Raw genomic sequence first — 16,849 nt, 5'->3', positions numbered from 1 at the left:
CTCTTTGGTTTCAACTCTTAACTCAAAACTAATTGTTAACAATTGTTTATTTAGCATTTTTTTTCAGAATAAAGCATAAAATAATTAACTGGTTGATGTTGTGGTTACTTTATTTGAACTTTACAAGAATGACTTTAAACTTTTTCATCGGGACAGAAGACTAATTGTCATCGTGGACTCCAAAATGTCACAAAAAATGATGACAAAGTCTCGGTGAAGAGAGTGAGACTCGTTGGCGATGAATAGCCTTAGAAATCTGTTTTATTCTGTTATTTGATACCCTTTTATATTACATTTTTTCTGATCTAATCGAGAAAATCGAGTTAGAAGTTAGAACTTCAGGTCAATTTTTCTCAGTAATGACGCGTTTTCAGATCATGAAATTTTAAATTGAATGACAACTTTTGATGCTCTTTCAGAAAATGTCTATTAAAATAACATTAAAGTATTGATACTTGGACTAATCAAGGTCCATTTATTACAATACAACGGAACTGTGGCCGGAGGCTCTTGTGACAATTTTCCTTAAAAAAATATGCTTGATAAAAAGAGCATCAAACTTCGAACTCGATTTTCTCGAAAACTATCGATCAGATCAGAAAGAAATATATATATTTAGACTTCTCATTAGTGGCCTTTCAAATACAAAAAGTCTCAACTCTTAATTAAAAAGTCCACTTTTTACACATCGTCCTCAATTTCTCTTCTCTTTGACCATTGAAAAAGAGCAATCTGATCCAAATGTTTTGCAACTTCTCTTTTCCTTTTAAGGAGAAAGATTAACTTTTTTCGCTCTTGATAATTTTTAATTTAATTAACTTTACCTGTGAATTTAAAATTAAATTTTGTGTTATTATTGTTCATCCCATCACAAGGATCAAGTTGATACCAAAATTATGATAGTTAAACAGCTACTTTAGTTGTTTTTGTTACTCTTAAAACTAAGCTATTATTGCGTCATAATAACTTCAACCATTTTTGTGTTTCTTGGTAAGTTTTGTTGATAACCTAACAAAGAAACCAAAACCACACTCAAAGCCTCAGATACCTTTCAAATTTAAACTTATCGAATACAAACCTAAAAATAAAAACACAATCACTGTACAAAACTGAGCGCTTAACAAAGAGTAATAGCAAGAGAGAGCAGTTGATAGCTCTCACAAAAAAATTAGTTCACACCGATCAACCAGGCGGAGACACAAGTAGATAGTAAGAATGGTCGATACGTTGAGAAAATGGACTTTTGAGTTAAGAATTGGAACTTATGAGTTTTGTAGGGACATGAGAAAGAACTCGTTTGTTAAAAATTTCATTGTGATCTGATCGTTAATTTTCGAGCAAATTGCGTTCAAAGTCGAAACTTTAGATCACTTTTTCTCAGCATTTGTAGACTTTTTAGGAATGAAATTAACAGAGCAAGGACATCTTTTTATGCGCTTTCAGAAAATTAGACTTTTACAGACTAGAAATATCTACAATTATCAGGCCAAAGCGATGTTTAGGTCAGATAAGTCGAACGCTTTAGGTATTTTGTTACGAATTCTAAACGAATTTTTGGACTAAATGATCGTAAAGAAGTAAGCTCAGTATTAATTTCGCAAAAAAATTATGAAAATAATCATTAGAATAATAATTAATTAGAAAAATTGACTAATTAAATCTCCATTGACTTGCTGCAGTTTTTGCTATTTACTTGAGCTCCACCTGGTTCATCGGTGTGAACTAATTTTCTTGCTTTTTTGTAGTCTGCAGTCTCTTCTTATTACTGTTTGGCACTTAATTTGATACAAATTTCAAATTTCTCTTCTCTAATTTTATTTTCTCTTTTTCATGACGAACCTAATGAGTTAAACTTTTTTGGACCTGATCTTGGCCTTCGTCTCAACCTAATGATACCTATTTCATATTCAAAGGACATCAGGCATTTTTGACTGTTTTTAGCCTAAACTTTTTGATGTTATTTTATTTAATTTTTGAGCTTATGAGTTAAAACAAATCAACGCGTATTTTTTAATTTTTTGATCTGACTCGCCTTTTCGAGATAATGGACCCTGACTCTAACAAGTTATCACCTATTTATCTCGAAAAGGCGCAATCCAAGTCAAAAAATTTTTCGATTCGATTTTTGGATTGACTAACATTGCTTCTGTAACGTAAATTTCGATCTAATTATTCATCACTGGTTACAAACCCGTACAAGGATAAATCCGTCCATTATCAATAATCAATAACCAATTAACCCTTATTTAGGATTACTTCCTTCCATAATCAATAACTTGTGTTAATCAATATATGGTCTTTACTATATTTGGATCATAATCATTAATTACTAATCAACCTAAATCTTTATTACTAACCGACAAAGATGAATAAACCTTCTACTCACGAGACACTCGTGACTCTCGATGATCCTGAAAACCAGATCACTTACTAATAGAATGTTCACTTCTTTTAGAATCATCACAACATTCAAGTTAAAACATTCTAATAGATTTCATCTTGTCATCGTCCTTTTAATTAAGTTAACCCATTCCAATAATCTGTGTAATTCATTACAATCATTTAATCAACCATTGGATAATAAAAGTTCAATTATACTAGTTAAAGTTCTTCTTATTGTGTACTCAATTTATTTAATTCATTTATCACTCATCAAGTAACTTTTTTACGTTACACTTCTGTATGGAACCGTACTAAAAACTTGGTCCTCAGGGTATGCCGAGGCCACTTTACCGCTTTACAACGCTAATCTTAGTTTTTGTCGATTTTTTCGAAAAGGCGCCAGTCGGCACCTTTTTATATTTCATTTTCTTATAGACCAGATCAAGATCTATCAGAATATGTGCAGAAAAGTTGGTCCTCAGGGTAGTCCAAAGATGCTATTCAAGTCGGAATGAAAAAAACATTGTTTTCTGTGTCTAACGAGCCTCACGTTCAAAAAAAATTGCAAATATATATTTTTCTTAAAGAACAGCTCAAGAGCTTTCGTTTGATACCAAGACCAGCTATATTAATTCGATCACAAAACAATTCAGACCATTTTTCCGTTTTTGGTGAATTTTACGAAATCTGCAAGTCAGATCAAAAAATTAAAAAATACGTGTTGATTTGTTTTAACGCATAAGCTCAAAAATTATTAAAACTGAAAAATTTTCATACTTTAATTCTAAGGCAAAAAGGCCTGATGTCTTTTAAACAATCTCACTGTTCAAAAACCGAGCTGATGAATCCAAGACAAGACACTTACGATTGGAGGACTGGTATTTAATGAATGAAGAAAATATTGTAAACAAACTAAAGATTTTAAATGAAATCGTAAAAATAATAGAAGCAAAAATTGTACAAACTGAGCGTTTAGCTCAGCGCCCACAAGGGCCACCCTCCCGGGTGCTAAATGCTTAATGCATTACCTCCGACCTTAGGAGGAAAATAAATTTCCTCATAGAGCTGAAGTCTCTTCTTCTTTACTCTTTGATTATAACGGTTATAATATTACCCTTTAAAGGTTAATTGATTTACTTCAATCATAAGAATAACAAGGGATGAGAGAGATAAAGACAAGTGAAGGAAAAGGAGAGGGAGAGGGAGAGGGAGATAAGGAGATATCTTAATCTATGGTTTATTTAAGGGTAATTAAAGTAATTAATTGAAGGTTAGAAGAAGAGAGGGAAATTTCTTGCGTAGGTCAACTCTTTCGGGTTGTTAGGGTGATTAAATCCATTAGTCATTGGTTTATTTCGTTACAGGAATAATCGCCCATCTCTACTCAGGATTAGTTGATTACTGCTTTTAATTACGGTTGGTGAAAACGAGCCTCAGATGCCTTTTAAATTTAAACTAAAATCAAATTTACGACAGATACGACGATAAATCTAGAAGAAATTAATTTGACTGTTCTAAACAATCTTTAAGAATCACAAATTGATTGAAACTGATTTCTTCAGATTCGAATTTCATTATTTAAAAAAGGGTGAGAACGTCTTACTCATCAATAAGATTCGGTTTGTAATGCTTTTATCGAAAAAAAATTCATAATTTTAGAACAAGTTATTGTACAGTGCGTGCTGAGATGATTATTCGTAATCCTGAAACTCTTGTTCTTCGCTTTCTTCCGTCTACTCTTGTAAAATTTGATCTGATTATAGTCTGGTATTGATAGTATGGATCTGGAAAATTCATTAAAAAAAATAAACTCTAAAATACCGGTTAAAAGTGGCAAAAACGTAAAATTCGTTAGAATTTGAATTAGCGACCAAAAACGGAAACGGAAAAGGTGGCAGCTATAATATCGATTTTTACCCATTTCGAAAAGTGCTCTATCGATTACGGTGGTCGGTGACTCGATATTGACTGAACAGTTCGTGCCCCCCCTTCCCATTGCCCGAAGGGCCACCTTTTTGGTGCTAAGTTCTTAATGCATTACCTTCAAGGAGGTTAATAAGGTATGACCGGTAAAGAATGGAAGTAATCTTTTCAAACTTTCGTGGTTATTATAATTTTGAATTTATTTTCTTGAAATTAGTATATTTTTTAATGACCAGTTTTTACCTTCAATTCAATATATTTTTCGAGCTGTTTCGATTATGAAAAGTTGTGAAAAATGCGATTATTCGAATATGTACCAAAAGAAAAAAGCGAAATTTGTTAGAGGTACACTGCCAGTCAATATTTTTCGTTTTATTCATTTTCAATAGGAAGTTCAACTAATATTTAATTTCCAATGTAAATTCCCTATTATATGAACAATTTTTTGATTATTGTCTGTTTTAGACCTGAAAAAAAAAAATAGACGCAAATTTACCATTCTAGTCTCAATTTCTTATAAACAATTAGTTGAACTACGAGTTGTCAAGTTTTTATGGCACTGACCTTAATAGTCTAAGATACACAGGCCAAAACTCGTCATTTTCCATAGACCCCCATGTTAAATTCGATCTGATATAACTTTTTTATTTCTCATCCGATTTCAAAAAAAAATCTCTAAAATTGATCGTTGTGATCAAGACAATATAATTTGTCAACAATAAAATCTAAAAAATATCTCTATCAATGAAAACGGAGGACCAACGAAAAACTTTGAACCGTTTATTTGGGTTTTTTAATCAATCAGCGCTAATTTAACCAACTTAAACTATTCTAAATTTTACAAATTTTGCCCAGATGATTGCTATTGCAGTTAAGAATAAATTATAAAAATTTGATCCAATTTGGTCAAGTATTAGTACCACAATTAAATATAATTGTTACAACGAAAAATATTGACTGGCAGAGTAAAGTTGAATAAAAAGCTAGTTCTTCAAATAAGCCGATGATGAAAATTCTAATTTTAAGTTATTAATGAAGGTTGTTTTAATATGCCAGAATGTTTTAAGAAGAAAAAAAAATTATTTTTTTAAGTCAAAAATTCGAAAAAAGTTCGAACCGGAAATTGCGTCATTTTTTCTCAAATTCGTTGGAACTTCGAATTTTTTCACAATTTTATTCGCAAAATCAATTTCAATCCTTACTCTTCATCGAATACTGCCTTAAAATTTTTCAAATTATCTCGAATAGTTGAAAAGTTAATAATGCTGTTTAAATTGTCGCGCGAATTTAATAAAAATACTCGATTTTACCGATAAATTAAAAAAATTGTCCTAATTAGTTAATTGTTTTCCTAATACATGAAAATTTTATATCATTGTGAAGCTCAAATTGTGCTGATTATGAATTTATTATCGAAAACTTAGTCATAGCTAACAAATCAGATTAATTAAGTTCCAAAAAGTTATTTAGAATTTTCGACGATAATTTGATCGAAGTGATCTGGAGAACGGACTTTTGCTAAAATCGATTATTATAACCTCATATTCAACTTCTAGTTATTCCAAAAGTCTATCAAAAAAAATTCATACACAAGTTCAATTTCATTAATTAATTAATAAATATCAGAGTTTACTTCCATTCTTTACCAGGCATACCTTAAAACAATTTTATGCGTTTAACGAGTTATGCATTAACCGAGAGTTTACTGTAAATACACTTGTCTCAATTAATTAGGAAAGGAAATGTTTTCGTCATTCTTTACAAACAATTAAATTGTTCCCATCAAAATGATTATTGGTATGCCATTAGCGGCATCATTTCTCCTTTCTGAGAAGGTGAAATAAACATTGGGAAAAAACAATTAAGAAGCTTGAGACGAGACAATGGAAATAAATTGTGAGGAGATCAACTTCTCTCCCCTGAATGTAACCATTTACAATCAACAATCATCACCAACACACAATCAACAATAACAATTGGTTGATGATGATGATTGTTGATTGCTCAACATTGTGTTGTAATCATCATCATCACCTTACCCTGACCCAACTGACCATTGGTCAAAGATAAGATGATGATGATGAAAAGACTCACTCTAAATTTTGTATATAAGCAGAGACAAAATGAAATTAAAATTATGTTTACTTTGAGATCTTCTCTTGTCTACATCTCTCTCTCTCTCTAACTTTGGTTTCTTAGCTTTTACTTTGTAAAAGCGGATCAAAGTTTTCCCTCTCCTCTCTTACTCTTTCTCTCTCTCTCTCTCTGGCGCAGAGGGTTGAAGCCACTGTCCTCGTTAATCGAGGTTGTAGGTTCGAGACCCGGTGTCAGTCGGCATTAGTCGATGATGACCCAATGAGAAAGAAAGGGCACCCGTCAGCTGAAATGACTCCTGTGAGGGAGTCAGCCTCCCTAGGCGGTGACACCTAGAAGGGGTAAGACGGGAGGAGAATCGGCTCATGGGGGAGCTAGTGACTACCCGACACATTTACTTACTTGTAAAAATGAAAGATTGAGTAACAATTAAAGAAAAAATAGTACCGTCATAGACGACTAGTAAGGTCCGCCGGCAAAAGCGCAAGACAGCGCGGTCCGGTACCACTAGCCAACGTCGAGCAGTGCGGCACCACACGGCTGTTCGCAGAGTGGTGGAATGTCCGGAAACATAGACCTAATCTCTCTCTCTCTCTCTCTACCGTCACAAAATAATCGACAGAAAGAGGTAAGGTCAAATAGTATTAGTTACAACTGAGTATTGTTCGAAATTAAAAGTTTTCGAGCTTACATTTCGCTTGATTGTTAAAAAGCTTCAGATTTTGATTAATAAATTAAGTGTAATTTGAGAGGTTAGATAATGAACTTTAACATGATACATAAATGATCATTTTATGACGATTAGTTTAATTACAATTAAATTATATCTAAAGTGATAGAATTTTTGTTTTTCGATCTTTTTTAGGCTATTCTTTACTACAGCCCCTACTCAGATTGTCTTGAAATTTTTTCTGGGGGTAGGCCTCATGTAGGTCTATATACCTGTTGAGGGTATGTTGATTGTAAATGGTTACAATCAGGGGAGAGAAGTTGATCTCCTCACAATTTATTTCCATTGTCTCGTCTCAAGCTTCTTAATTGTTTTTTCCCAATGTTTATTTCACCTTCTCAGAAAGGAGAAATGATGCCGCTAATGGCATACCAATAATCATTTTGATGGGAACAATTTAATTGTTTGTAAAGAATGACGAAAACATTTCCTTTCCTAATTAATTGAGACAAGTGTATTTACAGTAAACTCTCGGTTAATGCATAACTCGTTAAACGCATAAAATTGTTTTAAGGTATGCCTGGTAAAGAATGGAAGTAAACTCTGATATTTATTAATTAATTAATGAAATTGAACTTGTGTATGAATTTTTTTTGATAGACTTTTGGAATAACTAGAAGTTGAATATGAGGTTATAATAATCGATTTTAGCAAAAGTCCGTTCTCCAGATCACTTCGATCAAATTATCGTCGAAAATTCTAAATAACTTTTTGGAACTTAACAACGCTGAAACGCTGAAAATGCTAGTAAGCCTAAAAAATCTCACCTGAAGTTCTTTGTACGCCCAACATCATGGCCTATTTGCTACTTTCAACGGACAAGTTGCCGCTATTCTGAGCCCGTTTAAGAGCTTTAAGATCTAATTTTTTAGGCTTACTAGCATTTTCAGCTCGAGAATTTACCAGGGCTTGATTTCATGATGATTGGAAAGGTCAAAATTTTCGCATGGAAGCCAATAGATCAAGTTCGCACCTTTGAATGATAAGCACTCCTGAACGATAAGTCAGATCAAAAAACAAATTAGCACAATCTACGCAATAAAAGTTGGGCTTTTGAATAGCATGAAAAAATTTACCGCGAAATTCTTTGCATCCAAATGTACAACTTTTCCGACTTTGAAAGGCCATCGTTCGAATTTGAATTTTGTGGTCATATTCTTAATAACGCCAAACAAAACTTACACATTTTGTCTACCGATTGGCGTCATAAGATCGAAAATTGAACGGATAGTTTGCGAGCAATCCGCTCTCAAAAGTGGAAAAGGTTGGTTGTTACGCCCTGTATAAATTTCCATTATGAAGAGTACCCAGTTTTACCCAGATCTCTCTACTCAAGGCTGGCGCCTATGCCTGAATTGTACGAAGCAATCACGGGCACCGTGGTAACCAAGCTACACTTCACCTAGAGCCTGAGGAGAATATACATTAGAACAGGTTCAAATTTATGAAAATTGATTCTAAATCAAGAGCTTCATGAAAATCGGCTCTTTATGGAAAATCAGTACTCTGTGAGTGAAAAAATGAAGATTTTCACGTTTCATTTTTGTCTGATCTATCTAAATCTCGAGTTGCATAGTGATATACATGATATGTATTAAATAGCTACACTGCGTTCGAAAATATTAGGGACAGTAAGAAAACACAATTAACAACAATTTAAATATTTTTTTTCTCTCTAAGGCCCGTATTCACCAACCGTAATTGAATTAGAGTCTAGGTTTAAATCAGCTGATCACAGCTTTTGTGTTTCACCAACTATGATCAACTCTTGGTCTCGGATCAGATTTAAGTTTAGGTCAATTTAATTAGGGAATTAAAAAATCTTGTTTCACCAACCGAAATCATCTTCAATTGATCTCGGAAGTCTTGATCAAAATTTAATCTTGGTAATTACCACGATTATCTTTTGATTATGACTTTTTTTCCTCATTTTTCCATTCGAACTCATTTTTTTTTGAATTTTTTTAAATAAATTGATTAATATCGTTATGTCCTATTATTTTTCTACGATTTTCGCTAGCGTAAAAAAGATTTTTTTTAAAAATTGAATTCAACTCGATTTGAACCCAAAATTAAAGAATCGGGTATCAACTAATCAGGCTTGGTGAAACAACTTTTTAGTCTAAACTTGGAATCGGTTTGATCTCAGGATTAGTTGAAATCGATTGATCCAAAGATCAATTGATTGGAAGATTAAATCGCAAAGTGTATTCACCAAGTTGGATTAGTTGAACCCAAGATCTTGATTTCGCAAATCAAATCAATTAGATTTTAAATCATTTAAATTTTTATTTAATTAGGAAATTGTCCATAAAAGGGCGAGTTTTTTCCTATTTTTTCTTTTTTACCCCTAATTTTTAATTAATTTCTATCATTAATCAAACATATAACAACGGTAACAGCAATGTAAACATTTCGCTCTTTAAATAAAAGCGGGCAATTGGAAGATGATAATTAAATATTCATGGAAAATGCTTGAAATCCAGATTAATTTCCAAGTAATTAACAAAATAAATGATTACACTGATCAAGTTTTCTGAAAATCTTCATTACGATTTCTTTGAAAAAAAATTTTTTTACGCTAGCGAAAATTGTAGGAAAATAATAGAACATTGTGATACTAATCGATTCATCAAAAAAAAATTTCAAGAAAAAAGAGTTAAAACAGAAGAAATTAGAAAAAATGAGAAAAAAACAGTTGAAATGAGCTTTTAATCTTGGTAATTACCAAGATTAATTTTTGATGACCACTTAGCTAAAAATCTTGAATCAGATTAGGCTAATTTCACTTGGTGAAACAACAATTAAATCTCGACTTAATTGATTTCGGTTGGTGAAATGCAAATTTTTGATTGAGAGTTTTAGAAATCTGCGCTTAGCTATGATTCCAAATCAAATTTTAATTTTAATTGGTGAAACAGTTAAGTTGAACTCAGCTGATTTAAACCTAGACTCAAATTTAATTACGGTTGGTGAATACGGGCCTTAGTCCTCTACCCTCAAACTCATTTCGTTTGGCTGTATGGTTGATTTAACAGAGATACAAACACTCAAAAGTAGGTATAGTTCATCGGGACGCTCATTGGTAATGAGATGTAATTTATTGGAGGTATGAAACAAATTGCAGAGACAAAAATGCGAATTACAAATAACAAATCAAGTTGATTTAGTTGATTGTTTTTAAAACAAAAGGAAATTAATTTTTTTTCTCAGAAGAAATGCTTGATTCTTTACCCAGTATTGAACAAAAATTTCGGGACTTGAATGGGTTGTTGATTCTGTTGGGTTGTTACATCTATTGGTTAATTAGATAATCAGGCGAAATAAATTTAATTAGTTGGAGGTTTGTATCTTCCTTCATTTAACCATTAAATCATTTCCGTAGTTTTCTCCATGTCTCTTTGTTTATAATCATGTAAACATAATCATAATTCCGTCTATGGCTTGATAGAATCAAAATACCATTTAAGTTTACCATTTAAACGGATGCACTTTTAGTGAGCCCGTGAAGATAATACGTAGTAAAGAAACATGTTCAGCATTAACGTGGTAAATTTGGAGGTGGTAGTGAAAAGTAATCCAAAAGTATTTACATTTTAAGAGAATTAGAAACTAATAAGGAACAAAAAAGAAAGATGAAGAGAAGATGAGATGAGATGAGATGATGGAGGTAATTGGACGAATATGTAATTCGAAACAAATCAGATTAAATTATTCATGATGAGGTTATTGTTGTAATTGTGGTGGTAAATATTTGTTGGCGGTGGAATTGGCTGATAATGGTAAGAAGTTGATGAACGGAAACAGCAATTTATCAATGAAATAATTAGTGTTTCGCAATGAAGGAAAAAAAGAGAATATCTTTCAATTCGGATTCATGGTTTGTTGTTGCTGTGTTGAGGTCAGAATTAGTTTAGGAAATGATGAGAGCTTTTTGTTTAATTGTTGTTTCATTTTTTGATTGAGGTAAACAGCAGTGACCCGTCCATTGTAAGCAGAGATTATAGCAATCAAAAAAGGAAGAGGAATTAACCAAAACTACTGCTAATATGATTGACACATTGAATTCAGTTTTTCATGTGTATGAATTGTGTATCGGGTGTTGAGGTTGAGTTTAGGATCCATTGGTGTACTTCTGTTGACTCTCCTCTCTCTTTCAACACCCTCGATATTACGTAAATAACAATTATCTTCTTGTTTCTTCTTGTGGTTGATCAATTTTTCCATCACAATATTTCCCTCTTTTCCATAACATCTCGTTTGTTTAACTCTTTCCAATTTATCTTTCAGATTTTCTGGTTCTCTCTTCATGATGATGACAATGAAGTTGTTGATTATAACGATGAGTTATGAACACAAAGTAAAAAGTATATATTTATAAACATATACACAAGCTATTTACGCGCTTTAATACTCTCTTTCATAATGGTTAGTCGTTTCGTCCAAAAGCAAATTATTGTTTTTTTTTTACTTTGCCAGAGAGTCTTGGTCAAAGGTTAATCATGAATGGGAGCATAATCATGATCAATTAGCAGCAGCAGCAATGATGAAGATGAAGATAATCTTGAACTGTACAGTTTTATATCATAGTTGTGCTTCCTGTTTATGTATTTTTTTAAATCGATTTCTTTTTTTTTCGCCTTATGAAGTGTGTGGTTAATAAGTTGATTGATTTAGGGCTGTGGTCACTGGTGGTGAACAACGAAGCTGATGGAGATGATACATCAATGAATTTCATACAGTCACTTTATCCTCTGAGGCACCAATAGCAGCAATACTTTTCTTTACCCTCAAAGCAGTTAACCTCGCAGGGGCATTGGTATACCAACATTCCTTCATTAAACGTGACATTACACGAAGTGTCTGTACAAATAGAATAATGAAAATTTGAACAAATGATTTACCATAAAATTGAGTTAATTTCAATCATTTAAACTCACCTCGTTATTTTGCCATCTACTGGGTATTGGTGGTCTTGCTTGATCGACACAAACCACTTTCCTCATTTCTTCAATTGAAGGATCTGAAGGCACCATATCGTAATAAGGTAATTGATAATCTTCATAAACACCATCAATATTACACCTTCGAGCCATTTCCCAGTAGACCAGACCAAGAGCGTAAATATCTGCTCTTTTGTAAGCATCAAATTGATTTGGATTCATCAATTCATCAAGAACTTCAGGAGCCAAGTAACGTTTAGTTCCAACTCGAGGATTTGGTGGAATATCAACTGAATCCATTTCTGAATCGTAGCGAACAGCCAACCCAAGGTCAGCGATAGCACAGGTCCCATTTGATTTGACAAGAATATTTTTACTTTTGAGATCTCGATGAGCAATTGCAGGTTTCCCTTGGTCAGTCTTTCTGATGTCATGTTGAGTTCCCTGTATCTCCATGTGTAAATGGGACAAACCATTAGCAATCGAATAAGCCATTCGTGCTAATCCGGCAGCATCAATGGTATTTTTGTACAAATAATCATACAAAGAGCCATGTTCATGATAATCAGTGACCAACCATAATTGTGTCCAGGTTCCACTATCTAAAAATTGTCATAAAACAAAAAATTAATCACATCGAAACATAACAAGATCATTATTGTCAAAAGCTAAGATACATTGAGAGTTTAAATTTCTATGATGTCATAGTCTTTCAGCGAGATGTCAACTAATGAGTTAATGGGAAACAGTATAGACCCAAATGACTGCTGGTTCCTTATTACTCTTCAATTGATCTTCTAAAGATAACATTCACTTAGTAACGTAAGTTGAGAAATGTAAAAGTTATATTAAGAATAAAAATCAAAAACAATATGAATCAATGGAAACTGATTCTTGTCTAATTCTAATTTCATCATTTTAACGATTCTTCTTGCGATGCTCATCTTGTACCATGAGAATCTCATAGACATCACTAACCTTTGTTATCAGCAGCAATGAAACCAAGAATATTATCATGTCGTAACATGATTGTTTGGTAGATTTCTACCTCACGAAACCAAGATCTTTCATCACGGGATGAGAAAATCTTAATAGCCACAGATTCCCCTCGCCATTGTCCTCTCCACACTTCACCGTAACGTCCTTTACCTATGGATTCAACAAGCTGTATTTGACGGGCGATGGTACGTTGCACAAGGAGAGGAAGACCTGGAAAACGAAAGAAAAAGAATTATGTTAAAAATCAAAAGGAAATATTCCCTAATTGTAATACAAATGTAATAAGAATGGAAAAATTAATAACCTTGAAAACCAAGAAGCAAAAAGAATAAAATTCTTGTTACATTGATATGTAATTATGATAATAAAATAGCGTAAAAAACAGCGAAAAGAAAATATTTACCTGATCCTGAGCCTGAGCTTGTGTGTTCAATGAGATCTCTGATTGAACTTCCTTGAGATTGAATGAGAGGATCTCCAGAAGTTAAACTGCCCTCAGGGTCGGAGTGATATCTCCATGTTTTCTGATCACGAGTCCGTTTACGGACAAAATAGACGCTTACAAGAGTTAACACAAAGATACAGGGGATTGCGATCATTAAGACAATTTTGAAAACGTCCAGTGAAACCGAAGTATCTAAATGTCGACGAGAGATACAAAGAAGGTCAAGGAAAAGGAGAAAAGAAAACAAATAAAAAAAACGGTTTATGTTTCTTCTAGACGATTGACAGAAGAAGAAAATAAAGATAAATAAAAGAATCGGGATCATTTTTTCTTCTTAAATTAGAATTAAGAAATGTAAGAAGAAAAAGAGTAGGAAAAGATTCAATGAAATGTGTAGTAACAATGAGATGGGGATTGAGGAAGAAAAGATGGAAACATATTCGTGGGAATGGAAAGGATCAGCTGAGGATAATCCGAGAATTAGTAACTGATGCAGGAGAGTAAAGGGTTTGGTGGGAGATCATGCATTCGATTAGATTTTGTTAAAGGATGGGAAAAGGAAGATAGTTTAAGGAGATGAAGAAAAAGATATAAAAGGAGAGAGAGAGAGAGAGAGAGAGAGAGAGAGAGAGAGAGAGAAAGATGAAGATTGAAGATGAAGAATATCATCTAGTCACAGCTCCATGTATGAATCAATGGTTTCTCTTAATTTGAAACAACAGCGAGATAAACAGAGAGAAAAAATTAATTATAACCAACTAAAACTAGTGATTAAAGTGAATGTGACTGTGTTTATGTGTGAAAATTGGGTAATCATAAATTGGCAAGAAAAAAACTGAGGTGAACAGACTGAATGAATATGTAAATTGTGAAATAATTTGATTAATTGACCAGTTGAACTACCTTTTTAAATGAAACTAACATTTTGAATTGAAAAAAAGGATAAACAAGGAACATGGGAAAAAATTTCAAGGTTTCAAGATATAATTTCTGAATAGTAACTAGATATGTAAATATCGTTAATAGGAAAGAGATAGAGAGAGATGCGATTTGTGCGAATGCAGATTAATTTGTGAAATTAGCAAATGTGTGTGTGTGTGTGTTGTGAGAACCCACCTTGAGTGTGTGGAGGAGGCAGAGTAGGCTGTAGATAACGATTACAATATTCTGAATTATTGCAGCATTCTATTTGACGAGGATTCTCAGGTTGTGGTGAACCAACTAATTTCTTACACCAAAAAGGTGCATCTGGTGGAATTAGCTTGTTGCGGGCCACGCAACTATTGATAGTAGATGAGAGTCGAAGATCGAAAGATGAAGACAGAAGAATAAGAAGAGAGAGAGAGAGATGAAGATTGAAGATGAAGAATATCATCTAGTCACAGCTCCATGTATGAATCAATGGTTTCTCTTAATTTGAAACAACAGCGAGATAAACAGAGAAAAAATTAATTATAACCAACTAAAACTAGTGATTAAAGTGAATGTGACTGTGTTTATGTGTGAAAATTGGGTAATCATAAATTGGCAAGAAAAAAACTGAGGTGAACAGACTGAATGAATATGTAAATTGTGAAATAATTTGATTAATTGACCAGTTGAACTACCTTTTTAAATGAAACTAACATTTTGAATTGAAAAAAAGGATAAACAAGGAACATGGGAAAAAATTTCAAGGTTTCAAGATATAATTTCTGAATAGTAACTAGATATGTAAATATCGTTAATAGGAAAGAGATAGAGAGAGATGCGATTTGTGCGAATGCAGATTAATTTGTGAAATTAGCAAATGTGTGTGTGTGTTGTGAGAACCCACCTTGAGTGTGTGGAGGAGGCAGAGTAGGCTGTAGATAACGATTACAATATTCTGAATTATTGCAGCATTCTATTTGACGAGGATTCTCAGGTTGTGGTGAACCAACTAATTTCTTACACCAAAAAGGTGCATCTGGTGGAATTAGCTTGTTGCGGGCCACGCAACTATTGATAGTAGATGAGAGTCGAAGATCGAAAGATGAAGACAGAAGAATAAGAAGAGAGAGAGAGAGAGGATAGAGATGGAAAATGGAAAGGAGAGAGAGAGAGAGAGAGAGAGAGAAAAAGCCACACGGAGGAAGGACAAGTGATTGGGGTTCAAGAGAGAAGATGATTGTTTTTTTTTGAGGGTAATTGTGATCAAGAATATTTCATATTTGGGATGGACAAGTTGGAGGAACATGGGAGAAGAATAAGAAGATATTGATGACGAAAAAAATATAAAAGGAAGAAAATGGAGAAAGAAAGAGAAGAAAAGATTCTTATTAATCAACTGTATTATAAAATTTCTTACCTCGCAACGAAGTTGATGCAAGAATCGGTTTAGCATCACGGTTACAGAAATCTTGTTCACGACAGCATTTAATGGCGAAGCGGACTTTGGTTTGCTCCGAGTAGAGACATTTCATCGGATTTTCAGGAGGCACCAATTTATTTAAAGGTATACAACTAAACACATAGAATTATTTTATAGTTTAAGTCTTAATGTCTCTTTTTGTTTATATTTTTTACTCTTTCTATTTCTCTTTCTTCCTTTTTTTCTCTCTCTTTCCCCTCTTTCTATTTCTTTTTCTTTCATACAAGATATAAAATGTATATTCTCTCATAACGTATATGTACTTATAGAAAATGATTTAAATAGAAGCTTAAAATAAGAAACACATACACTGAAGATTACAAATAAACGGTTATTCCTGAAGAATATGAAGCATAGACATGGAAAGATCAACACATAAATAGCCTAACAAGCGTGTGTATGAGATAAAATCAAAACACAAGCTCTAAATATGTATAAATATAAAATGATTCTATAAAATGGCCACAATACAAACAACATTTAGTGAATAATTTTTTTTTGTTTTCTTTCACTATTAACAATTAACTTACCCAAATTCGTAGTTAACTTGACCATCTTTAAACATTTGAGCTGAAGTATAACATATCCCATCTGTAATACATGTTTGATCCGGTCCACAAGTAACCGGATCTCTACAGTAACATTTAATTTCGGTTATATTAACCATACTGTTGTATTGAAGGTGATTAAATGCAGTAACTATGGAGAGTAGATAGAAGAAGCAATAGAGAAGAAGAAGAAAACCAATTAAATATTAGTCAATCATCGATGTAAAATGTAATTTAATAGTCAATCAATTAAAGGTTAATAAAAAGTAAAGAACAAAACAAAAAGTGATTACAAAACCAAACCGAAGGCGAGAAAAAATCAACAATAATATAAACACAGGAGAGAGAAAGAGACAATAAAAAGAAGGTGTTTTCGGAAAGAGACAAAAGAAA

At 32.8% G+C, this 16,849-nt stretch overlaps 2 protein-coding genes across 2 annotated transcripts in view; one reads left to right on the top strand and one right to left on the bottom strand.

The window, feature by feature from the left end:
- The window catches only part of LOC128393647 (mediator of RNA polymerase II transcription subunit 9-like), a 123,001-nt gene that overhangs the window by 61,793 nt on the left and 44,359 nt on the right, over window positions 1-16,849 (top strand). The gene's annotated exons all lie outside the window — the stretch shown is intronic.
- On the bottom strand, window positions 10,191-16,808 carry LOC128393627 (TGF-beta receptor type-1-like). The gene is made up of 6 exons (XM_053353820.1): window positions 16,439-16,808; window positions 15,846-16,000; window positions 13,475-13,708; window positions 13,051-13,281; window positions 12,070-12,674; window positions 10,191-11,992 (listed from the first exon to the last, which is right to left on the bottom strand). The coding sequence occupies exons 1-6, from the start codon at window positions 16,573-16,575 to the stop codon at window positions 11,864-11,866; spliced, it is 1,491 nt and encodes a 496-aa protein (XP_053209795.1). The 5' UTR covers window positions 16,576-16,808; the 3' UTR covers window positions 10,191-11,863.

This window comes from Panonychus citri, unplaced genomic scaffold (assembly GCF_014898815.1).
Source record: "Panonychus citri isolate SS breed McGregor unplaced genomic scaffold, ASM1489881v1 Contig00138, whole genome shotgun sequence".
Classification (NCBI taxonomy): Eukaryota; Metazoa; Arthropoda; class Arachnida; order Trombidiformes; family Tetranychidae; genus Panonychus; species Panonychus citri.
The sequence above is the reverse complement of the archived record's forward strand: the minus strand, read 5'-3'. Positions and strand labels throughout refer to the sequence as shown.